The sequence below is a fragment of the Pyxicephalus adspersus genome, chromosome 7 (genome assembly GCF_032062135.1).
Source record: "Pyxicephalus adspersus chromosome 7, UCB_Pads_2.0, whole genome shotgun sequence".
In the NCBI taxonomy this organism is placed as follows: Eukaryota; Metazoa; Chordata; class Amphibia; order Anura; family Pyxicephalidae; genus Pyxicephalus; species Pyxicephalus adspersus.
In genome coordinates this window covers 3,180,924-3,208,103 of record NC_092864.1, presented here as the reverse complement: position 1 = coordinate 3,208,103, position 27,180 = coordinate 3,180,924, and the positions used below count along the sequence as shown (strand labels likewise).

The following is a 27,180-nucleotide window of genomic DNA, read 5'->3' as shown; positions in this document are numbered from 1 at the left end:
CTACATTGAAGCATAATAATTCCAGAGACACTAAAGACTGGGAGTATTTTTTTCTATGTCTCCGACGTCTGGAAATACCGTCTTTACTTTACCAATGTGGACTGAATGTATTGCTTCTAAATAGAAACATATACCACCTACCAGCCACTAGGAACTACAAACATACTGCTTAACAAGACAACCACCTTTTAGAATGTTCTGTCTACTAGGGCAACAGGGTAGGAGAATATGCCATCTACTAAGCCCCACAGAGTGGGAATATACTACCTACTAAACCCTCCAGGGATTGTCTGTCTAATTATTCACCAGGGATTGGGAATATTCTGAACAATAAACCACCAGGGATTGAGGATATACTACCCAATAATCCATTAGGGATTGAGGATGTACTACCCAGCTAACCACCAGGGTTGAGGATATTCTGACCAATAAGTCATCAGGGATTGGGGGATATACTGACCAATAAGCCACCGGGGATTGAGGATATACTACCCAATAAACCACCAGGATTGGGGAAATACTGCCCAATGAGCCACCAGGATTGGGGATGTGCTGCCAAATATCCACCAGAAATTGGTAATATACTGCCCAATAAGGCAAAAAAGGGGGATCATTACCATCCTAATGTTTGAGTGTATCTGGTAAAAGAGAGGACTGGAGGGGGGGTTGGGTGGGCCTAGGTTTGTCTTTCTTAGAGGAAAGCCATGGGAAGTGTGGAAAAAATTTTATTAGCTACTACCCAGATATGTATTCCACATGTCCCATGTATTATAAAATTATAAAAACTTTTGTTACGAAAGGTGCAGGTGAGTTTATCATTTGACATTACACGATTAAGTTTGTTTTCCATAAGGTCATAAGAGGAATGACAGAAGCCGTATAATGGTAGACGATAGTGATTGTGGTGCAGATGCACCTGACCTGTGGGCATTGCCACCATGTAAAATATTCCCATTTGGCCAAATCTTTTAAAATATGATAGGGGGGCACTGGGGTTCTGCTTGTTCATTCTCATATTCTCACTTAACTTGTGTTTTTTATTTTATTTTGCTTTTTTTCAGCCCTTTACAGCTCATCAGCAGCAGATAACTCTGTTTGTGGCATCCCAGGGATCTCCAGCAGAATTGTTGGTGGCACGGATGCTATACCTGGCGAATGGCCATGGCAGGTCAGTATCTACTTTGATGGTCAGCACATCTGCGGAGGTTCCCTGATCACTTCCCAGTGGGTACTTAGTGCAGCCCACTGTTTTGAAGGGTGAGTACACTGTATTTTCCTAAAATATTATTAGATAGAATACTGAGAAAATGTTTGCATACATCTCGGATACATTGCCTCCTCTCCACCTACAACTGTTTGAGCTCATACCTTCCTTCCTTGTCTTTTATTTTGCTTTGTACCTGTGACAGTTCTCAAGTCATGGTAAACCTAGTTTAGCTACATTCAGCTTATTCTGTGATATCGAAGACATAAATACACAATATGTCTAAAATTGTCTTTAGATCTAATCAGTGTGAGGAGCAAGCATTATTTATGATAACAAGTGAGATGTTGGTCGAAGAACATGACTGGAGGTGTGAAAGTCAGGATTTACCTAAAAACATTCGATAGTGGATGGTTTAGGCTAATGGTGTTGCCAATGTGGCTGTAAATGCTGGGGATCTACCGGACACTTGTTAGATGTGAAACAAGAGAAAGCCACTTGGGTAACAACACATCACTGTGAAAGTCCAGCCTTATAATACTTAAAGCAGACCTAACCTCAAACGTTTTCTTTACAGAAAAGGGTAGGCAACCTTTTTAAAAATAAATCAAAATATTGTTCTTTTTTTTAAATGCAACAACCTATTTTTAAAAATAAAAGGGTGAAGCACCTACCCTTTGCCACAACAATCAAGACTGAATGGGATTGCAGAGCCCCCCGGATACCTATGTCACGCAACCCGGGAGGCTCCTGGCATGCACAGAAGGAGCATTTTCCTTTTAGAGTGGGTTATGTCACCTAATCCTGCACCTGTGCAGTGCGAGATCAGGTGATGTACCCTGAAGAAGTTCGAAGATGACGGTGCCTGGCACTCCTGCACCTGGACTAAGAAGACTTCCAGGACGGCGCAGGACCCGACTGAGGAATTACAGGTAAGTGTGCTTTTTTATTTTTCAGTTCAGTTCCACTTTAATACTACTATCTGCCTACTTTCTTTAGATCCCTCCTCTTCCCTTAATTCTCTTCTCCTCCTTTTGTCATTCTGCAGCTTTTCTCCACCTGTCTTCTATTCTCTTTCCCTCCCTTTCTCTTGCTTTTCTCTACCCCATTTCTCCCATTGAAGGGTCATAATTCACTTTTTTAAAGCTACATACACACACCAGATAATTGTCATCCGAGATGAGCATGACAGTTCTGACATGTGTACAGAAGTCTTCTGAAATTTGATGAATGACCGATTGGGAACAACCACTATTCACTCTTATGAAGGAGAGCACAGGGGGGTGTCACTCACCTGCCCCTTTCTCCCCTCTCTATAGAATAGAACAGTACTGTGTGTTCAGCACTATTTATTAATCTGCCACAGGAAATGTTCAAGGTAAATCATTTACAGTTACAATCCATTGGATGTCTGTACAAGGCTTCAGTGAAAAACCTAAATCCTTTAAAAAATCCCCCTTATTGAGTTGTCCTATATGCTGTATGCAGTCTGAACTGTATTACTCATTCTCTAAGCACATTGGTAAAATGTATTTTTTGACATGCTGCAGGTCACCTCAGCTAGAGAAATTTATAATTTATCTGGGTCTGAACCAGCTGGATGAAAACTCCAATTATACAATTGCCTCTGGTGTGGCAGAAATCATCTCAAACAGCAATTATACAAGTACAGGATCCGTTGGGGACATCGCTCTATTAAAGTTAACCAATCCCATCAGTTTCACCCAATACATCATGACGATCTGTCTACCTTCTTCCTCTGTCACCTTTCCTTGTGGCATGGACTGCTGGGTGACCGGTTGGGGCACTACAGCGTTTAATGGTAAGTCATGGTAAATGGTAAGTTAGGAAACCTTATTTGTCTCTGCTTCATTTAGGGAATACTTTATGGGCCTGATTTATTAAAGCTTTCGAAGACCGGAGAAGATACTATCACTAGAGAACTTGCTTGATCCGGCAAACCTGGAATGGATTCAGGATTGGTCCAGGATTGAAAGCATTTTCCAATTTATAGCAAATGTTTTTTAAATAGTCCATTCCAGGTTTGCTGGACCAATGAGGTTCTTCCAGTTTGTCTTCTCCAGTCTTAGAGACACTTACTAAATTATGGCCAATGTATTAGCTGTGACTAGACATTAATAGGAGAAGCATCAGACTGATGACCTCATCTCTTCTCCATGCTGCACTCTCCTCCTTTTACTGTCTTCTTTGTTAGCAAATTACAGAAATTTGAATAAAAAATTGGATTTTAACATTTGTGTTTGACACATCCATTGCCAGGGTCAGGTCCTGTTAATGGGATCCTCCAGAAAGTTATGGTTCCGTTAATTGACTACAAAACCTGTGACAAGCTGTATCATGAGGACTCCTCCATAGATCCCAATACGGTCATCATCCAAGAGGAGAAGATATGTGCCGGCTATAGAGATGGACAGAAGGACTCCTGTCAGGTCAGTAATTTGATCCCAAAATTGGTGGATTCTCTCTATGTAGATAGCAGTATCTTATCTTGTAATAGCCAAAATTTTATGAAAGTTCTAAGAAGATACTGAAAACTAACAATTTGTCAACTAATGAGAGGCAATGACAGCTGGATTCTAATTTATTACTAGCAATAAAAATATCCATCACTGTAAAAAATGATCATTAATAGTAGCATCCTATAACATTCACATATGGATACATACTAACGGATGGACATGAATGTCTTTCAGGGTGACTCTGGAGGACCTCTGGTGTGTAATGTCCAAGGTATCTGGTACCAGGTTGGAGTTGTAAGTTGGGGAGATGGTTGTGGATTCACAAACCGTCCTGGGGTGTACACCCTTGTAACAGCCTATCAAGATTGGATAAGCAAAAACCTCCAAGCAACATTTGTCAATGTAACAGGAATCCCTTCATCAACAAACAAATGTGGAGAAGACTTCAACAGCACAAATGGCACAACTAATGCAGGCACTACAGCCTACCCATCCAACAATATCACAGGTATTTCCTCATCAACAAACACTTCTGGAGGAAACACCATTACAAATAATTCAGGGAATGCAGGCGTCTCTGCTATCCCACTCAACAATGTGACAAGGGTCGCTGCATCATCAAAAACATCTGGAGCGTACAATGTCATAGTCAACCTAAACAATGGAGTGACTGCCGGTATTCCATGTTATCACTGGGTCCTCATGGCCCTAGCTGCTTTTATATTCCAATATATTTAGCCAAAAACTTTGGCATTGGAAGAACCTTTTCCATCCATCGCTCTCTATTCCGCACACTACAGGGTTTTGTGTTCTCATGCACCATAAGACCAACTTAATAAGATAGAATAGAGTGATGGTCATTAAGTTGATAATTCATTGCAACCAGTCAAGTTTTTGCTTACCAACACCAGTGAAAAGATAATTAGTTGTTATGTATTCCAAACCTATTACAATGTATCACTACATATATGAAAAATGGGGGATAGATAGATAGATAGATAGATAGACAGATAGATAAATAGATAGACAAATAGATAGATAGATAGATAGATAGATAGATAGATAGATAGATAGTCCTAGATAGAGTCCTAGATAGATAGATAGATAGATAGATAGATAGATAGATAGATAGAGTCCTAGATAGATAGAGTTCTCTGCCCTTGCTGACTAAATCGGCCAACCATCTCTCAGATAGCAATATAAGATAACTGTACCAAGTTTAATAGGTGTGTTGCATCCTCATGACACATAGTCATGTCATCCTTGTCACCCACATAGTCATAAGGTCATCTATGTACAATATGGTGCACCCGTCAGGCCTTATACCGATCCACCAAAATCCTAGGCTGCTCCATTTATCAGCAATGGCATACAGTTGAAGGAAATTCTATTCTGATTGTGTGCCGCACTGCTATGTGGTTCATAGATTCTCTTTACGTTCATTGATCAATAGCCAAGAAAAGTTTATGGATTATCTTTCAAATTTCAGAGAACAGATGTCTGGTCCAGGAAGTCTATATAGGATTTAGGAATGTTTTTCTTTTTTATTGAACCTAATGGATGTATGGTTTCATTTTTACCTATGTGTTTAAATCTTGTACCTACTAAATTAAATTGGAAAGTGTAAGAAAATATGTTTGAGTTATTTGTAACTATGTGAGTTCACCCACACTAAACCTAATGTTAAACTAAATGATGATATTGTAAAAATAATTATACCTAACCTCCACTCAAGACACTGGAGGAAGTAGTGGGCATCCGGAAATATATTTTGGTTTAGGTAATGGCTGCTTTGAATAAAACTTCAGATTAGACTCTGCCAGTCTCCCGAAAGTTTTCACGAACTTCCAATGGGTCCGTGAAATTTCAGCGAACCGATTTTGCGGAACCATCAGTAGTTCAAGGAAATTACAGGATGATTCCTACAGCTACATTAATTGATAAGCACAGCTGCGGGACTCTGACAGGGGGAGTCAGCTCAAGCGTCATCAGGGTTTACCTTTCCTCAGCCAATCAGAGAGCACTAGAGGTAATGAATGGGGAGCCTTGTCTTCATTTAACCTCTAGTGCCCGGATCGCACACTGACAGGAGGATTCCCTTGGCTGTGCTCATGAATGAATGCAGCTGTGGGAATCATCAAAGGATGATTCCCACGGCTGCATTCATTCATGAGCACAGCCGCTGGACTCCTGCGTTCTTGGATAGAGAATCTCTATCCAGGTACACATACTACAGTTCTGGTCCACCCCCCTGATTGCTCCTGCAGATCCCAAAAAATTAGAATTTGACTCCCGAATGTTCGGGAAGCGAGAAAGGCCCAATTCGCTGCAAGATCGAATTTACAATTCTCGCTCCCTCATACCTATTTCAGATTCCATATGACTCTTATCTTTGGAGAACTAAATGGTCTATTTTATGGAAAATATACTTTAGTGAGTCACCAGTAGACTCAAATATTGAGATTTGTGCTAGAAAGAAATTTATAGCAGGTAGGTTTTGTGGCATAAAAGACTCAGTAAGTGTCTAAAACCCCTTAGCTACCTCACCTGTTAATTCCAGTGGTAAGAGTTGTCAGATCAAAGTATTTACTAAATTCATATGCCAGATTAACATCACCAGTGGGCCACCAAGGACTTAAAACTCCGGATCAATGGCAATGAAGAAAAAGGCAATGGCCGGAAGAAGGCACAGAATGAACAAAGTGAAAGAGCCATAAAAGAAAGGTTAACCCTAACAGTAACTAGTATTGGTCGAATATCTCACTATTCATTCCGACGGCTATTCGATCGAATAGGCTGTAATTAGCCGAAATTTGATCACCATTAAAGTCAGTGGGAGGAAAATTTGGGTTATTTTTTGGGATTGTGTAGAGCTTCTATAGCCTCCAAATACATTTAAAAAGACATGTCAAGACTCCCACAGCTCTGTACAACACTGTACAAGGCAAGAAAAAAATCAGAAAGGCGTACTAAACTCATATGACCTCTCAATGGAGAATCTCCATTGAGAGCTCATATGAGTTCAGTATGCCTGCGGTCACAGCTGATTGGAGACACGTGCCCTACACCCATGTGCCTACAATCACCTGTGAACGCAGGTTTCAGCAGTCCAGGTTCCCAGGATCCCTGAGCTGTACTTATCAATAATAAGTATAGCCCAGGGACTGTGAGAACCTCAATTCAGGTGAGTTTCTGTGAATAAAGGTAAGTAATAAGTAAGTACACACAAATCACATACATTTAGGAAAGAATACATTTCACATTAAAGTCTGGACTTTGGAATATTTACACTTATGATTTAACCTTTCAGGGAACCAGCAAGGGGTTTTATGTACCTATTTCCCATGATTGGACATCTGGAAGTCACCTTGTTAATCCCGTGTTTTTTGGGTCGGGTCTATCCAAATTTGAACAGCCATATTCGGGTCGAATATAAGGACAACCCAAATTTGAACACCAACACTAACAGTAACCTTGACCAAATCCCCAACCCAAACTCTTACATGCACTCCTAGTTTTAGGTAAAAATGCAATAAAATATTTCAACATTTTTACATAAAATGTAAGCGAGGATGCTTTTGTAGTGATCATCCAGAACTCATGTTTAGAAAATGAATTTAATCCTTTCTCAGGGGTGAGAAAGTTTCTGAAAAATACTAAGTTGAAATGCCTAGGTTTAAATCTTTTGTTTATACTCAGCATATGATAGAGTCAATCTTTACAAGCCAAGTCTTTGAAGATCAACCGGTTAAAGAACTCACTGCATGAGAATGGGTTGAGAAAGCCCCACCATTATAGGGAGGACACTACTATGTGGTTAGTTGTAAAGAAGTCATAACCAGAAGAAGCTTTATGAATAACAAAAATCCCCAAATCCCATCTGACCACAAGACTGACATCCAATGTCCTAATAACCACATAAAAGATACGGTTTTATTACAAAAGACCTCAACCTGTCTGAACAGTAAGACTGGTTTGGTTACCCCCAGTATGACAGTGACATCACAACACTGCATTTCCTATGTCATGTAACAAAAAGATATTCATTGAAATGGATTGAAAAAAAAGAAAAAAGATGTTTGCTAGGTAGCAGGAACCTTTCCATGTCTATAATGAAACACTGGAAGACCTTTGAGATATAATTCATATACAGTGATATTTTAACTGTTTTAAAAAGTTACTAAAATGTAGATTGCCAGCATAAATTGGTACCAATAATACATGGAGTCTTGGGATAGGGAGATGGATGTATAAAGGAAGAGGTCTGGCTGGCCCATAAAATAGCTCAGGGTGTCGCCGACTGTTGTGTGTGAACTTGAAGAGAACGAGATCTGAGGTTTGTCCAAGAGAATAAATACAAGAATGAACAGGAGATTTCCATTTCAGGTGTACAGACTTTTTCACAGATACCTTGTAAGTTTATCAAGTGAATAAAATGTGATCAATTCCCTAGTACTCCCATAAAACTCCAAAACTTAAGACATACAATATTCAGAGGAGCAAAGGAGTCAGAAATCAAGGCTAAAGTTGAAGTCTTCCATATCCCCAGAGTTGATCTAAGATGCCAAACTTATGGAAATATTAATAGCCAGACTTAATGATCGCTGAAAAACGTTTCATGATCTTTGGTTATATTGGGACAATATACAATTGTAGTTCACTGATTATTTTTCATACGTACTTGAAATGCTCACATTATTGATTTCTTTGCTTCCAAACCTTCTGTTAGAATTCCCCCCAATAAAACCTTATTCCCCCTTTTATACCTCCTCTTCCCCTTGGTTTCTTCTTTCAGCTTTCACATTTGCCCTTGTTTTTGCTTTATCATCACTCTCTATTGTACTCTTGGTTTACCATCTGGAAATATAAAAAAAAGTATGTCTAATGTGATACATAGCTACATAGATAATCAGGTGGACAAAATTAAGTCCAAAAGGGACAACCACCTGGGAAATAAACATATCCCAGATAAAATAGACATCCAGATCCAGAGGAAGGCAAAAAAAACCCTTATAAGCCCCGGTTACAATTTGTTCCAACGGGGAAAAAAATCCTTCCTGACTCTATGAGGCAGTCGGATGTTCCCTGGATCAGCAGTCTCTGTTATCTTTACTTTAAATCCTTAATCCCCAGTTATATTCTGTGCTTCTAGAAATCATCCAGCTTTTTCTTAAGGCAATCTATAGAACTTGCTGAAACTTCTTCCTGAAGGAGCCGATTCTACATTATCACAGACCTTACAGTGAAGAATCCCTTCCTTATCCGGAGCTTAAACTTTTTTCCTCGCAAAGAGCGCCCCCTTGTGCTTTGTAATACAAAGGGAGGAAATTGGAGGAATTTGTAATATAAAAAAAGGGAGGAAACTGAGAATTTTTAAGTAAATTTTGATCTTTGTATAATACTAATCAGTTAGGCGCTAGACTTTTTATAATTTTACTAATTATAACCATATAACCAAAACTGATCATCTGAGAATTCACTGTGATATCATCTATAAACATGTGTGAAGAACTATCTATATACGTAATTAATATATAGTAATCTGCCTACTATTATTACATCACCTTTATAACTCCTCCCTTTTATGTAACACAAATACATCCACTTATTTTGCTATACCTAAACTCAGATTTTCAATTTACATAAAAGGGTAGACAACTAGATCCCGAGCATCTTGGGTATGCGCAGAAGGAGTCTTTTCGTGAAAAGAAAAAAAAAGGCTGATCTCAGGCATACGCAGTGAGATTGTCAATTTGTTTTCCAACCTATGTCTCTCGATCTTGCGCCTGGGTCAGGTGACGTAGAAAGAAGAACCCGAAAGAAGAGGCGAAGATGGCGGCGTAGAGACGGATACTAGGACGATGCGGGACCTGATGGAAGACACCTCCGGACTGCTGCGGGACTGAAGGTAAGTGGATTTTGTGTTTGTTTTGGGCATTTTTCAGTTTACTTCCTCTGCCTACTACCTAATTATAATTCTTATAATTCACCCATTCATACCATTATATGTATATCTCTTTAAAAACTCTCTGAAATTGTTCTTATTATTTTGTATATAATACCTTAATGTTCTATACCAATCCCCTGAAGATACCTGTAGAAGAAGAAGAAGCCTTGAGAAAACGAGACGTTATACAAGTAACATTTACCTTGTAGGGATTCCCCTGTATAGATATAAGATTTCACTTCCCATGAAGCTCAAAATAGGACTGACCAATTTATAGTGTTCATATTATATTGAAATCTGTGAACAGTAATTTAATTCACTTCACCCTCATTTCTAAAATATAATTTCAATTTGCCAATAAAAAACATCCTTTACTGTCTTTACTTCTATAAAAATAACATAAAAAATATTTTAAGATGCAAACACAGAATACTGGTAGTTATTATATATCAGTAAATCAATAAAACTAATCTACAAATTAACTGACACATATTACCAAAATATTTTATTTTGAATGGTACCAACAGGGCAACTAGAAGCCATATTGCAATATTGCACATTAAATGAAAAGTTTTCTCCATTGCTATCCTTATTATTTAAATAGTGGGTGGCAGTCATAGAGTGGAGAGAGTTCCATAGAGTAAAAGGGTTAAATAGTTTTTGATGTCAACTTTTGTCTTTAATGTAAAGAATAGAGGGATGTGTTCTGTAGCTCTATGGTCTAGGGTTCCATCTGGCTATATAAGAGAAGAAACCTGAGGACTGTGTATTATCGACCCATTATTCTAAGGAATAAGGAAGTTCTACAAAAGCTGAGATTTCAGAGCTTGAGAGCCAAGACAGAGATCGCAACCATTCGTACTCCACTCCACAGGCATGGGGGGATTCTATATAATCATCGTAATTGCAGCAGGTAGGAAGACCAGTACGTTAATGCAAATACCTTTAATATTCCAAAGCTTTTATCTGAATCCAATGTTTATGCTTGCTGGGACCAACAAGAGATTCAACCCATAGCTGCTGTCTTAGCACTGTTTTAGAAAGGCACTCAAGGGCCACATGGGCACAGCAGGTAGGTACCTATAAGTAATTAAGCCACAAGTTGGCCTTTCATTTTTTAATGATTTTACATCTGTAGTAACATGTCAAGATAAGATATGTGGAGACATACATTTCTTAATTTTCTATGGTAGGATAGGACCAAGATAAAAATAGGTGGAACCAGCTGCAATCAGCCAACAACCCAACATCATACGGGGAATACTGCAATAAATACCATGCAGCAAATAGAAAGAAACAACTTTTAGAGAGACAATATGAATATGGATGACTTTGGAGAAATGATATGTTTGACTGACCTATAATACAAATAAAAGGAAGGAACATCATCTAGAATGCATGACAATGGATGTTTTTTTGGATGAATTAAGATTATCATTTCAACCTTGATACCAGTCTCACGATTCCTGAAGAAGCAGATTCTGTGAAACGTGTAGAAATGTGAGATATGTATACTACATGTTGAATATGAAAGATATACCTCTTTTTTTAATAGCAAATAAATTATATTTTATGAACATTTAGAGGATGGGAATTGATGAAAAGCATCTTAAATGTCCATGGGGGTTTCATGAAGGAATTCAAAGAATTATATAGAATACAATTGGATGTGGCAGCAATATACAACTGTCCTTGGCAGAATAATAAAAATTGATAGGGCCAAAGAAGGTCATCTCAAAAATGTTCTTCTTAATATTCTAAGGTAAGATAGATCTAAAAATAAATGGATCCACCTGAAGCTATCTACTATCCCTGGGACTAGAACTCCATGGAATGCATATCTTTAGACAGGACTAGCAATTATGGTGCAAATTCTGATCTGTATAATTAAGTAAATTTATGTTTGAGCTGCTCACACATATGTTTCTTGGATTCCTTCCTGAATAACTAAAAAACTTCCATTTTTCTGCTCTCATTCAGCGATGTCTGGTCTGGTGTCTGCGGGAGATTATTCAGCGTGTGGCACTCCGGGGGTCTCTAGCAGAATTGTCGGTGGCACAGATTCTATAGATGGAGAGTGGCCTTGGCAGGTCAGTCTCTACTATAAAGGTCAGCATAATTGTGGTGGTTCTCTGATCTCCCGACAATGGGTGCTAACTGCAGCGCACTGCTTCAATCGGTAAGTATTCTGATTTTCTTTATCTACAATGATCTTTAATGAACTGTAGCTGCATATTACCAATTCTTGCAGTTGAAGGCTATGGATATTCATGTATCTGAATGACCTTAAGATGCAGTACACAAGCTTAACAATTAAAAAGCCCTCACTGATCTCTATAGTCATGGGTATTGTGGAGAAATTCATCAACAAAGATTCAGAGGCACTGAGTCTTATTTCACTAATTATTCCTCATTCAGCAGGAACTTGGCATTTTCCAGCTTTCCAATTTAGATACTCAGCAGCTTCTTCAAGCTGCTAGAAATTAACTGAACATTTTTAGACATTAGAGGCTTTTGAGGATTAATTACTCCACAGTTCCACCACAGTAAAGGTCAGTGAGAGCTGGTTTTAAACTTAATTTTTTACTTATTGGTAAGAGATGTAAATAACTTTATTGTTTAGCCTGGCTTTAGATTTATTTTAATTCCAAGATATACAAAGACCCTAAGATCTTTCTCCATTATTGATTACTAAATTGCATTGTATATATAATGGCAAAAACATTTTTTAAGTATTGTATTGGAATGGATAGGGAAGGATTAAAACTCAACAGTTATCTGGGATTCCATTCGAATTGTAGAAGCCACTTACTGTTCTGCAGACAGTTCTCCATAAGGAAGTAGGGAAACATTCACAACATGGACAGACAGAAATAAAAATGTCTTCAATCTCTTCAATATAACTCATTGAGCATCTTTTTGGTTTTTGCTTCTTTGTTCCAGGCCAGTACGCTCAGAGGATTACCAGGTTTATCTGGGCCTGAACCAGCTGGACACGAATACCACTCACATGGTTGTATCCAATGTAGAAACCATTGTCCTGAACAGCCAATATACAAGCACAGGCTCCGCCGGGGACATCGCTCTGGTGAAGTTGGCCAATCCCATCAGTTTCACAAATTACATCATGCCGATTTGTCTGCCATCCTCCTCTGTTACCTTCCCATGTGGCATGGATTGCTGGGTGACTGGCTGGGGTACTACATCCTTTGAGGGTAAGTTAGTCAGATTACATGGAAGGGAAGTTTAGCCAGTTTTATGGTAAGAACCTTTTTTTGTTGATTTTGGACCAAAAACATTTTGTCTTATTGTTATTAACCACCAGGATCACCGCCTGTTGATGGAATCCTCCAGAAAGTCATGGTTCCCTTAATTGATTCCAAAACCTGTGACCATATGTATCATACATGGGCCTTGGAAAATTCTAATTCTGTTATTATTCAGGATGAGAAGATATGTGCTGGCTTTCAAATTGGAGAAAAAGACTCCTGCCAGGTAAGTTACGTATGTGTGGTTATTTCTACTGGACCATGTACCTGAGAACTTTGGAATAGTGAAGGGTAAATGTATTGACTACATGCCAAATGTAAAATAAAAGGCTTGGCAATAAATTAGCAAAAAAAGAGTTAGCTGAGCTTCTGAGTCTTTGCAGGGAGGAGGAGGCAAGGGTGCTAGGATGCGTGGTAATTCATAGGAGGGTGAAGCAGGGTGAGCTGCTGAGTCCCTGCTGGGACAGGGCAGCAAGGGAGCCAAGAGGCTGAGTCACTGATAGGAGGGTGAAGCAGGGTGAGCTGAGCTACTGAGTCCCTGTTTGGAGGAGGGGGCAAGGGAGCTGAGATGCAGAGGCACTGATAGTAGGATGAAAAAGGGTGAGCTGAGCTGCTGAGTCCCTGGAGGGACAGGGTAAAAAGGTAACTTTAAGAGGCAGAGTCACTAATAGGAGGGTGAAGCATGGTGAGCTGAGCTGCTGGGTCCCTGCAGGGAGAAGGGATCAAGGGGTCTAGGATGCAGAGTCATTGGTACAAAGGTTAAGCAGGGTGAGCAGAGTTGATGGGAGGAGGGGCAAAGGAGCTAAGATGAACAGTCACTGATAGAAGTGTAAAGCATAGTGAGCTGAGCTGTTGAGTCCCTGCAGGGAGGGGGAGCAAGGGAGCTAAGATAAAGAGTCACTGATAGGAGTTTGTCGCAGGGCGAGCTGAGCTGCTGAGTCCCTGCTGGGAGGAGATGTCAAGGAAACTAAAATGCCGAAGAACTAATTTGAGGGCGAATCAGGGTGTGCTGAGCTGCTGAGTCACCACAAGGGGAAGGGAGCATGGGACATATGCTGCTGTGTCATTGCCAGGAGAATGAAACGTGGGAAGCTACTCCTCTGCTAGGAGAGAGGAACTTGGTGAGATGGGCTGCTGAGGAACTGATGGGAGCAAAACTGATCTGCCAATGACATATAGGTAACTGATGAATGTAATTATTTTTCAGGGTGACTCAGGCGGACCATTGGTATGTAAAGTCGAGGATGTCTGGTACCAAGTTGGAGTTGTAAGCTGGGGAGAAGGTTGTGGATTCTTCTACCGCCCCGGGGTCTACACCCTCGTCACAGCCTATCAAGACTGGATCAGCACTTATGTGCTAGTAGCATTTAATGACGTCCCAGATATTCCTTTACCGGCCAAGGCATGTGGAGAACTCCCTGTCCCAGAGGGCATAGCCATTGGTGGGGCTGCCAGCCTTTTATATCACCCCTGGATGATCCTGGGTTTCAGTGGCATTCTGCTCACTTATCTATAAAAAAAACCATTATCACTAGCAGAAGAATAAAAATCAGATTCTAACGACCTGAAAAAACCCAAAGCTATATATAAATGATCTACTAAAGTCATGATATCATTTTATCACAAATTTGACCTACTTATCAGACACCATACAGCTTATTCACCAAGATTGCAGGCAACCAACCCAGTCTCTGTTATGTGATAAAGATAAAATAGATTGTTTTTGGTAAAGTAGACCATTTGATGTTTGTGCTTATACCTGGACTAGAAGTGTATATTTGTTTATATGGTGCCTCAATGACCAATAAAATATTAAAGTGAACCTGGCATTGGATTTATTTTTCATATCAGTGTACTCATGTTATATATTGTGTTGGTGTAACATTTGCAGGTATTTATTACCTCTCACATCGACCACAGACCCCCCCCCCATTTCTCCTTCTCCTTGAAAATGTCTTTTTTTGCTTTTTGACACCGTATACTTACTACACTAACACAATCATGTAAATCCTGGTCCTTGTTATTTGCTCTGAAAACGTGCACAGATTAGATTTTGCATTGCAGTGCACTAGTAAGGTTTGTTGGGGGGCATTTATTTATGTTGGCTAGATATGTTGGGGTGCCATCCAGTCTGCATGCTCTTCATACCCAAGGTATGTTAGGCACCACTGAAAACAAAGTGCCTACTTCAAAATGTAGTAACCTACTGCAACACAGCGGACAGGTATAAATACAGCCAGGATGTAAACATTTAATAAATCTGTATTCTTTGGGTATATCATAGGAAAACCTGTGTGACCCAACAAATCTCGAAGGGATTTCTTAAAATCATTTGCTATTGGCAAATGATATGATCATGGACCAGATCTTTTCCAGTCTTGGAGAGCTTTGATAAATCAAGCCCTTTGTGTCCTTTTGGCTTTTGTCATAGTGTATTATGACTGGGAAAGGAATTGTTCAGTATAATAATGTACAGTAAAGTCATAAAGCTTAGTTTTTCAAAGGCTTCATGAAGGCATAAAAACACAACAATAGAACAGAAGTATAAAAAGTAGATATAAAGTAGAGAAAAGTGCAGGTTGGAGACCATTGTCATTCAAATGCAACAAACCCCGCTACTAATTCCAATAGCCATCTGGGAAAACCATCACAAGCATGATGAGATTCTATCACATAGACAACAGGACCACAAGGCTTTTGTTCTGGCAAATATCAGATCTGGCCCTGACTTACCTATAAAAGACTTCCTGTAATACCAAACTATTTATCTGTATTGTAAGAAAGACTAAAGATGCAGAAAACCCAACCTGTCCAACCAGTATCTATTGTCTAGGAAGATAAAAGGTGATGGAGTCTCACCCATGACGTGGCAAATGGTTCCTTTATCTTTCATACATATTTTAAAAATACAGCAGCACTAAAATCTGAATTTTGGTGACAGATAATAATAGAAAATGTTTGTGTCATCCTAAAAACATGTGCCTGGTAATCTTTCAAGAATAAAGTGGACCTGTCGGTAACTTAAATCAATTCCTTGAATGTCACAAGATACAACAACAGCATTGTTTTCCAGAAAAGCTCCACCTTTTAAAAATCTATCATTGAGCTGCAGTAAGTTCCTTGACTTTCACAATATTTTATTACTTTCATTGCAAGGAAGCATTTCCACAATTTCCTTGGATCTTTCATGCTGAATATTGAACCCCAATAGCAGGAAACAACATGAGAGGCTGCAGTGGGAATGATCTTTGTTAGATATTTGTGGTCACAGCAGCAACAAATCCGTATTACTATGGTCAAGCTTCTTTGTAAGTTTTTCAAGAAAAGAATCAAAGAAGATCAATAAGGATAAAAAATGGTCTGTGCATGGTTCCAGCGAGTGAGAGGAGCGAGTGACAGGTCTAAGAAGTCCATAAATATACATTTTAGGAACAGATGTTTGTGAACTCCTGGCCATTGTACATCCCATTCCAAAACCATGGCCATACAGCCAAGCACATAGCCATGTAATCTTTCCAGACAAACATTGGCATATAAATACATAGTACACATTCGTGCTCTTCCAACCTTGTGTTCACAGTTTGGTGAAAACCCTTTTCTGTTCCCCCATGACTGTGCCCCCGGGTACAAAGCCAGTTCCATAAAGACTTGAGGTCACCAGGTTCGTGTGGAGGTACCCTGACCTCAACCCTACTGAACACCTTTGGGATGAATTGCAATGGTGAACCAGGTCTTCTCATCCAATATCAGTACTGGCCCCAGAAATAATTTCCCAGGCACTCTCAAAGATCACTGTCCATGGTTTGGGAATTGCAAGTTGAACAAGATGATCCAACATCAATACCTGACCTCACAAGTGGGGGAAACTCCCACAGACACCCTCCAAAATCTTGTAGAAAGCCTTCCCAGAAGAGTCAATGATAGTATAGACATAAACAGTGTGTGTGGGGTGGACAGACTTCATTTGAGTAGTAATTGCTATGTTTTTAACATGGAATGTCCAATAAGCTCCCGTAGATGTCATGGTCCAGTGTCTGCAAATGTTTGGCCATATAGTTATCTATAGCTTGTGTGTTTTATCTCAGAATCATGACTGTTTTAAATAAACTTTTTATACCTTTAATGATCATTTGGTTGTTTCCTAGAAGGGACCATATATGTGGTGTTCTGAGAAAAGTAATGGGACAGAATAGTAAAATCAGATCATGATATATTGAGAGAAAGAGTGAAATATCAACCTATGTTTACTAAAGGGACTTTATTTTAACAATGATTACATAGAGTGAGATGTATCTAGGATCTGAAAAGCTCTTTTCTGCTCAGTATGAGCTCCCAGTCTGTATGGCATTTTGTTAGAGGCTTGGAGTGACACAGGGCAGAAAAACTATTGGATATCAATAACAGGCTGATAAAAAGGAAAAGAATTGATTTTGATAGTTTAGTTACATTCTTGCTTTTGTTTCCAGTTTTTGTTTGTAAAAAACTTTCCTGTTATCCTTGTTCTGTATTTTTTTGACTAGGTTTAACAATACAAACTGAACACTGAGCAATAAGAAATGTTTCAGTTGTAAGGGTTAAATCAAACTTGGTGTTCGTTCATTTCCTGTTGATTGTGTGCTGGTGGTAATTGTCACTTTATGGAGGGTTAAGGTTCCATCTGGCTACACAAGGTGAGAAACCTGAGGATTGCATATCATAAACATATTATTCTCAGGAATGAGAGCGCTCAATAGAAACTGAGATTTAGAAAGAAGAAAGCTGCCCTTCCCAAAGACACCTCGGCTTATTACCCTCAGCTCTACACCAATGGGGGTCCTCGCTCTGCTGACCATAATGACCGCAGGTGAGTTTGTCATCTTCATAAATGGTGGATGGGTCCTGGCTGGTGGAAGCCTTGGGCGATGGGTTGACTACAGAAGCTAATAAGGTTTAAGGTAAGTCTAAAATTATGTTTTTTCTGGAGTTGGATGAGATCGAAAATAGAAGAAGCTCCTCACTTACCCCCTACCTCCCCTTCTTACTGGATGTCATATTGATAGAATAACTTTAGAACTTTCTAGTACAATCCAATACTTCAGAACTTTACAAAAACAGGTTATTTGGCTTTCCCTAAAATTGACCTTAGACTGTATTAATGACATATGACTATGGAAGTGACTTTAGATTGTGAGCTCCTTTGAGGGACAGCTAGTCACATGACTATGGACATAGCGCTGCGTAATATGTTGGTGCTATATAAATACTGTTTAGTAATATTAATAATACCCCAATACAAAAAAACTTATTGAAGGATGTTTATTGGAAGAGCAAAACCCAAAGAGTCTTCAACCCCTCTCCCACTAAAGTTTGTCTAGGCATAACATTTTGGTGGTGAACCTTCCAGGTCCATGTTTTGTCAATAGCAGTGATTAATTCTCTACCAGAAAGCTGGACTGACCAAGAGGTTCAGAAGTTTAGCAGGGGCTTAATAGGCAAAGGTACATTCATGGGACAGCATCTCAGTCCTTACGCATTTCGCTCAGTTGAGCTTCTTCAGAGGAAGGTGAGATGTATAGATGTTGCATGTTTGAGTCCTAACCTCATATCACTGACTCCGAAAGCAGTTTCAAGGGTCCTAATACCTTGGACTGCTGAGGCCCTGGGTAGTCATAGCTCTAAACATCTGTTTAATCCACAGGGCATCAAGAACTTAAGGGTGCCACTTCAGATGCACTTGAGATCTTACCTACAAGATGGTATTTGACATAAAAAAAATACCTGGGGTATTGCTTTACAGAACGATAGTGCAACAATCTATACGTCTCATCTCCCTCTGAAGAAGCCCAACTGGGCGAAACGTGTCAGGCCTTTAGTGCTCCACCTTTACTTTTTTGATACACTTACCACCTGTGCTATGTAACATGAATAATGACATGTGAAATTAATATGAGACACTGATATTGCCCCTAATTTTAGCAATTGTATCCCATCCGATTTTCTTCTTATAATATTTTATTATAATTATTTATTTATTATTATATTTTTTATTGTTTGATTTTCATTGTTACTGTTTGGACACCATAATATTCTCTACCAGTGAGAGTTTGGTGAATGTCAGATTTATGGATAAAATGCCCTCCCCCCCCCTTGGGTTTTGAAAAGACTTTACCAAGAGCAACTTTGCAACTAGTTCACTATATAGGCCATTTATATTCATTATTATACAAGGTTATCATATCTGTTACTTTGTTATTCTCATGGGGGATTACACATGGAGGTATTTTTATATTATTTAGAATACACAGAACTCGAGAGAAAAATGTATCAAAGTCCGAAGAATAAATCTATTGTATTTTCCATGAACAGTCTCCTCACCAAACAATCGCTCTGTCCATATTTACATAGCTACGCGTTTGTTCTTATGTGTATCTAACGTTTTTTTATTTCTGTTTTGTATAGATTGAGGAATGATTGTTAAAACCTTAGTGTGTTTTTTTTTCTTTTCCTGTGTGCCATTGGGTAGACTTTGCTCACTTCCTGCACTTTACACACAACAGGAAGTGAGAAGAAATCTCGGAGGAAAATTTGTCTTTAAAGATTTTTTCTCCGGAGTGTTTTGTTGAAAACAAAAACAGTTTAGATTCTTCTTTCTGCTTTCTCTTTCATTGGCTACCAATAAACACCTAAAAAAAAAATTCTAACTTAAAAAACTTGAAAATCTTTGGTTGAGATTCAGTAGCACTTTCATCTTTTAAGGCATGTAGCACTAAAAGGTTTCTAATTTTTGCATTGTAACAGGAAAAAGTATAGATTCAGGTAACGTGGGCAGTGATTTTGGTAGCTGTAATTCGGGAATTTCTATTACCATTGATCTAAGGGTCTATAAAAGTTCCAGAGCCACTGAACACCAATAAAGGGGAACATTTTTCCTTCTAATGATCCCCATAGAAGCCCAACACCAAGCTCTTACTCAAGCGCTAGATTTGGTGACGTGATGGGAAAGGTTCAATGTGACATCTTGTGGCTGCTCGTGAGAATGTCTTGTTTATTTTTAATGGAGGATTCTAAGATTGCTGTCTATACATACACGATAGATTAAATAATAAATGAAAAAAAATCCTAAAACAAGAGAATTCCTAATATTTAATCACTAGAATATAGATATCAATAGGATATGAGCAGCACGGTGGCTCAGTGGTTAGCACTCTGGCCTAGCTCTAGGTCCCAGGCTCAAATCCCAGCCGGGCCTCTATCTACATGGAGTTTGCAGGTTCTCCCGGTGTTTGTGTGGGTTTCCTCTGGGTACTCTGGTTTCCTCCCAGATTTCAAGTTAGGTAATTGGCTTCCTCCCATAATTGACCTTAGACTGTAGTATAGACATATGACTATGGTAGGGACATTAGATTGTGAGCCCCTTTGAGGGACACCTAGTCACATGACTATAGACTTTGTACAGTGCTGCGTTATATGTTGGTGTTATATAAATACTGTGCAATAGGCTTAGATAATTGATGACTCTGCTCTTTGTTGGATCGCCATGCATTTTTTTTTACAAACACCGTCTAATAAGAATTCTTTTATTCTAACAACCCCAATAAACACTGGGGCATTCCCATTGGTTAGATGTTGTTAGGGATTGTTCCCAGCCCAATGTTGTCTCTGTTGGTTGGTGGGTGCATGGTGTTAACTTGTTTCATGCACTGATTCCCAACCAGGGCTCCTCCAGAGGTTTCTAGTAGTTTGTTCCTCTCAGGTCAGTATAACTGACACCAATGATCTTTTTGTCTCCCTGTAAGGGTGACGTTATTCCCCCTGACCAGCAATGTAATAGGAATTCTTCCCACTGACCACACTCATAATTTGTGTGCTTTGGATAAAGTAATTAAGGAAGGGGTTCCCTAAGACCAAAAATTATACCAAGGGTTGCCCAATAGTAAAATGGTCAGGAAAGACTGGATTAGCGTATGACCAGGTGCAATAGATTGGGGCAGTTATTCATTTACCCCTGGTATGGATTCATCTGATTTTGACTGCTTTTAATACATCAGCCATTATATGACCACATTTTGTTTGAAATATTCAGCTGAATAATTGGTATGATGTGTAAACAAAAATGAAATAATGGCAGGAAGGGAGTAAGTTACCCATTAACCTTTTATTCTAATTGTATGACAGATCACTCCCAGATGGTGAAATATCTGCGTCAATAATTTGTGACCATGATTCAAGCAATAAAGTCATGTCAGGACCTTGATTTATTATTTCTAATTAAACTACCATGAAGTTATAAAAATGCTATTACACCCGATGATATGCCAATTAAAGTTATACATTAATACGTCACACCTGGTTGTGTCTTGATGCCAGGCTCACATTTAGTTCTATGATTGGGGGTATAGGAAGCTTCTCCGAGCCAATCAGGATTATCCCTTGCCACCAGCATACTGAAAAAGAGAACAGAGGCAGGATCTCATAGAGGTGCCACTGTTCCTCATGATCCAAGGCATGGGGGTGAGTTGGTGACCACACTTTATTGATGAAATGCACTGGAGGAAAAACTCAATAAACTGAGTCATCAGAAAGGGTCACCAAGCATGCTTTGCTGCCAAGTGGGAATTTTTCTCCAGTAGTTAAAGCAGAAGTACCACAACCAAATGAAATGTGCCCCCCCCCCAATAGTAATGAAGGGGGCAAAGTTTAGTAAATACAGTTTTTGCTGTGTATCGGGAGGGATTTTGGACCCTCTGGGTCAGTAGCCCACTTGGCAAAGACATATATGGGGCGCAGAGACACCAGCCTCTGGCTTCACCAGTACGCCCTGGTGATGGACTGGAGGTGGTGCCCTGGTTGTGGTAACAGCTGACTGGTTAGATCCAAAGTGTAGTACAAGAGCAAAAGGTCAGGGCAGGCAGCAATCGGGAATAGTCAAGCAAAGCCAGTGCCAGTATACCAAAGGGTCGGAATTAGGATCAGGGAATGCAGGCAGGAACCTGGAAGCAGAGCCTAAAAGAAATCCTTATTCAGGCAACATTATATCGGGTAAGTCATGTGACTAGCAGGTAACAGAACCCACCACCAGAGGGAGTGCTGGCACAGCTCAGGTGGTGTACACTCTTCTGCCAGCAGATGGAGTGCATCTGCAGAATATTCTAAAAATAGGGCAGCTCTCAGGGAGTCACATGATTCAGAGGAGGCATTGACCAGTGGATAGGTCCTGGGTAGAGATGCTGCTGCTGACAGCAAAGGAGTGCAAGGTGGGGGTACAAAGAAAAGGGCCCAGATTCTCTGTTCCTGTGGGGATCCACCACACCCTGGAGCCCATATTGCTGAATGCCAACAAGCTAGAAAGAAGAGGCTCCAACTTAGTGCACCAGGTTTCATATTTCTGGAAGGATGGGGGTGAATGGTGAAAGCCAGGGTAGGGCAAGAATTTTCATCTTCTAATTTTCAAACCTCTTGAATCGCCTTTTTGTTTTTGTTTCAACACTGAGGGGAGACCTTTTAGGTGTCAGATCCACTTTAGGCGAAACTGCTTGGACACTAGAGATGAGTGGGATTGCCTCTGACATTCTCGGGAAAATTTCCTCGAACTTCCGATGGGTTTGCAAAATTTCAGTGAACTGATTTCGCGGACCCATGGGAAGATCGAGGAAATCATTACAGGAGGAGTATCGTGGCTGCAATGCAATCCTCCTGAGAGCGATCCCTGGGCACTAGAAGTTAAATGAAGGCAAGCCTCAACTAAATAAGGGCAAGCTGTCAGCTCCGCTCCCGTGATTGCTCTTGCAGGTGCCAAAAAATTTAATCTTGACGTCCGAATTTACACAGCCCTTTCTCGCTAACATGTTCGGTAAGCGAAAATGACCCAATTCGCCGCGAGAACGAATTTTAAAATTTCGCTCGCCCATCCCTATTGGTCATCAACCTTATTCAAGACTGTTGGTGGAACCAAAGTTTCCCTCCTGCTTCAATATACTTACCACACTATTGTTACTTCTAGAAACAAACCCCCATTTGAACATATGTACTTGAAATGGCTAACTTGACTTGGTATACTTTCTAATGGACCCTAAGATGGCCAGAATCATTTCACATCATAAAGTGAATGTTTTATTATTGTATGAAAAGAAGAAGAGAAGCTTCAAAAAAATGTGGAAAACCTTCTACCATAGATCAGCTGACTGCAGGTGCAGAATTCTGTTTTTCTCTGACACTTCTTCCTCTGAACAGAGTATGGCCATATCATACAATGTGGTTGTTTTTAGCACTATTGTATTATATAAGGGGGGTGATTGTGTTTTCCTATGCACATGACTATTATAGTTACAGTATATAGGCAATAAGGAGTTGGGAGAGGTTTTTATTGTTTATTACACCAGAGTGGAATCTCAACTAAAATGAATCATTATGTGTGATTTTTCTTCTCCTTTCAGCAAACGATTAGATTGCCAGCAATGAGCACAATACAGTAGGGTCATGATTAGCTCAGAATTCTGCTTCTGCCTCTTCATTACTAAGCCCTGCTATTTAGAGGGTTACAGCAACCTGATATCAATGCTGATTTATGTTCTTGTACTAGCTATATATATATACATACGTCAAGTTAACTGCCAGAAGAACTTTAGTTTCTATTTACAGAAATACATTCATCCAAAAAGCAAAAGAAAAGTGCATAACAAACCCAAAAAATACAAACATGAAATACAGACATGCATGGCCATGGACTGGGTGGTGGTGCTCAAGGCAGGTATATTTGTTTTGGTGCTGGGGTTCTTAATTTTTTATGCCGTTGACCCATACCATGTTTTGTTGTTTTATTTTCTTGTTTAATTATGAATGGATAAGCAGTTCACCCCCTTTTGTTGTGTCCATTCAGTCTGCCAGGTTCTCTCCACGGAAAACTTTTCAGTCTGTGGCTCTCCTGTGGGCTCTGGACGCATAGTCGGAGGAACAAATGCTTTGGAAGGGGAGTGGCCGTGGCAAGTCAGTCTGGCCTATGCTAATATACATGTCTGTGGGGGCTCCCTGATTGCACCACAATGGGTGCTGACCGCGGCTCATTGCTTCGATGGGTGAGTATGTCTTCGTTCCCTCGCCTACATTATTTATGTACATTCATCAGCAAATAAATACGTAGGCTACCACTGCTGTCTATGGGCAATGATTGAACTAAATTTGTTTGACCTGACAATACTGTCATGGGGGTCTTCATACACAGATTTGTGGATGGTTCTTCTAATAGAGACATTCTATATGCTTACTGAATGTCTGGCATGGTGGGAGAAAAGGTGAGATATGAAAGAGAGAGAAAGAGACATTCCCGTGTTAAAATGGTTTTATTGATCAATCAATCACATCCAATCCCTGTACACCTTTGGTAATAAACCACGTCTGGTTCCTTCTGGTTGGCTTTGCTTATCGACAAATAATAAATATAGAAGGTAGGTAGGGAAGGTTTAAGGCCTCCAAGAGAACTCCCCTACGTAGTTGTGCCATGACAACATTTATCAACAGAATGCTAGGGAATTCTCTATTGGCATCAAAGAGAGGAGTTCTTACTCTTCTGCAAATGTTTTGGCTTGACATACCCTTTAGCAATAACACTGAGGTTACCACCACGGTTAGGGTTACTAATGGGGTTAGACCTAAAGCAGGTTCAAGATAGTAAAATAGACTTCCTTAACCTTCTGAAGACCATTCTACTATTAAAAAGCACCAAAACCACCTTTCCTATCAACCTGTAATGGTTCCTATAATGATTAATCCCCAAATATTGCAGAATTAGAATTAAAAAGAATGAAAAAAATCCAAGTTTCACTCATCCTTTATATAACAGGATAATGCTCAATATGAAACTATCTTCTCATGGAGCAATAGATGGGTGTAAGATGCCTTTCAGGGATTTCGAGGAGGTGCCAACAATACCGCCAAATGCATTGAATAATTTTTCCTATTGTTCTCCAAAACCCCTTGGTCGATTTGCATCTTTAAATCATAATCCAAAGATGTGCTCTTGGCAGAGGAAAGGAATAAATTAAATGTTATTTGGACAATAGACGCGGGATCTGCCCACCTCGCAGGCTGACTGTGTCGCCTGAAGGGGGAGAGAAGACAGTTTAATGGTACAAAGTTTTATTGGATAGAAGCTACGTTTTCATTTCATGTCAAAGGGAATCTATTATCAAAAATAAAGGAATGCTATGCTTGGTTTATATTTAGGTTTCTTCTTTAAGTCATTGTTATTTTTATTAAAGAAAAAACAATAAAATGGAAAAATTGAAGATGGAACTAAATTATAATTTATTTTTTAATTATAACTAAAAAATAATTGATTTCTTTGTGTTAATAAATATATATGGTATAACCAAATTGGTTTCACCCTGCTAAGTGGTACCTACATTATGAATGACAGGTCATTGATAGTAATATAATTACAGCCTACAATCATAGAAGACCCAGCCTGCTATGGAAACTCTGAACCACCATTGATGGTCTTCTAGCTACAGATCTATGAGTGCCATTGCTAATTGTTGACACGTCCCTGACATACAGTTCCTTCAAGATTATGAGATCCCCTTCACAAGGAATATCTCCCTGCATCAGAGCCCACCTTTCACATCAGAGAACCCCCTTTGAATCAGAGTCCTCGCGTTACACCTGGACATCAGAATCCTCCTTTACATCAGGCTACAAACTTACATCAGAGCTTCCCCTTTTCACATCAGAGGTCCCAGAGGTCCACATTTACAGGAGGGGAGCCCTTTTCATCAGAGTCCCCTTTTACAAAAGAGTCATTTACATTAAGGAGCCCCATAGACATTGGTTAGTATTATGGACCCTCAGAAACGTCACTGGCCGTTCATTATTGTAAACAGATCCAGCAGTGGAGATCTCCAACTGTCTTCCTTTGCAAGTTTCTAAAAGATGACATAATCTAAAACAGAGCCAGGGCGAGGAAACCAAGATCTCATCTGTTGGCCCAACTGAGACCTCTATACACCCTTTATAAACCACTCACCATCAACAAAAGTCAATGGTCTATCTGTCCAATCCATGGGGCCCATTATCTGGAGATAGTGGAAAGTGTGCTGTAGCTAAATGTCTCCAGGGCCTACCTGCTTCTACAAGTTTGTGATCTGGTATCATGACATGACTGCTTTGCATTATAAAGCAATTTTCCTATATGACACCTAACACTGGAGAAATACAGGCGGAAGAAGAGCCCAATTTATCAAAGCTGTCCAAGGCTGGAGAACATACATTTTCACCAGTGAAGCTGGGTGATGCAACAAACCTGGAATGGATTTCTTAAAAGTAATTTGCTAGCAAATGTTTTCAATACATTTCCAGGTTTTCTGGATCACCCAGCTTCACTGATAAAAGTGTATCCTCTCCAGCCTTGGAGAACTTTAATAAATCAGGCCCGAAATGCAGACACAGCAAGAGTACTCACAATATTCAATACTCGCACGTGTCTGGGGCTCTAAAATCAATTCTTACAGCTTAGGGAAAGAAAGGGTAGATTTATATTTTACAAAATGAATCTTTTTCAGGGATGTATTAAAACATCTTACGTATAAGTGTAATGTATGGGGTTAGGATTTGTAATGATTTAGGAAGTCCATTAATCTAAACATTGTCAATTGATTTGTAATAGGTTGACCAGCAGATTGCATCCTATTGATCTTTTCTTGTCTCCCCACAGGCCGGTCGAAGCGCAGCTTTATACTGTGTATCTAGGCACCAACAAACTGTCTATGGATAGTTCCAACACACCAGTCAACATAGATAATTTCTTTGTTAATATTCAATATAACCACACTGGAGACCTTGGGGACATTGCCTTGGTTAAGCTGGCCAGTCCTGTCACTTATAGTGAATACATCAGGCCCATCTGTCTGCCATCTTCTTCCACTACCTTTCCCTGTGGCATGGAGTGCTGGGTGACTGGCTGGGGGACAACATCCTACCAAGGTAGGTTCAGGAAATCGTAACACTTCTTTGGAAACAATATTAGGTCAACTGTATTTTCCTGCTGATAGTCAATGGCAATTCATGAAAATGATATGAAGAATTTAGATGGAGGCATCCTAGAGGAGCAAAACATTGAAGACTTGAAAACGAAAATGTTACAACTGAAAAAATTGAAATCTTGTAAAAAAATTTAAAAAAAAAGGATTTAAAATAATAAAAAAACAGCTAATTGCACAGTGGCTCAGAGGTTAGCTCTCTGGCCTTTGCAGAACTAGGTCCCAGCTGCGAATCTCAACACTATCTACACGAAATTTGTAGGTTCTGCCC

At 39.6% G+C, this 27,180-nt stretch overlaps 2 protein-coding genes across 2 annotated transcripts; both read left to right on the top strand.

Annotated features, from left to right (window-relative positions):
• The first annotated feature begins 882 nt into the window (after window positions 1–882).
• LOC140334688 (serine protease 27-like) lies at window positions 883–14,712 on the top strand. Its single transcript, XM_072416928.1, has 7 exons — window positions 883–940; window positions 1,062–1,257; window positions 2,755–3,026; window positions 11,612–11,810; window positions 12,575–12,846; window positions 12,957–13,126; window positions 14,108–14,712. Exons 1-7 carry the CDS (start codon window positions 883–885, stop codon window positions 14,414–14,416), a joined length of 1,476 nt encoding a protein of 491 aa, XP_072273029.1. The 3' UTR covers window positions 14,417–14,712.
• Window positions 14,713–17,406: 2,694 nt separating this feature from the next.
• LOC140334863 (serine protease 27-like) lies at window positions 17,407–26,902 on the top strand. Its single transcript, XM_072417131.1, has 3 exons — window positions 17,407–17,743; window positions 23,756–23,951; window positions 26,585–26,902. Exons 1-3 carry the CDS (start codon window positions 17,707–17,709, stop codon window positions 26,871–26,873), a joined length of 522 nt encoding a protein of 173 aa, XP_072273232.1. The 5' UTR covers window positions 17,407–17,706; the 3' UTR covers window positions 26,874–26,902.
• Window positions 26,903–27,180: the final 278 nt, after the last annotated feature.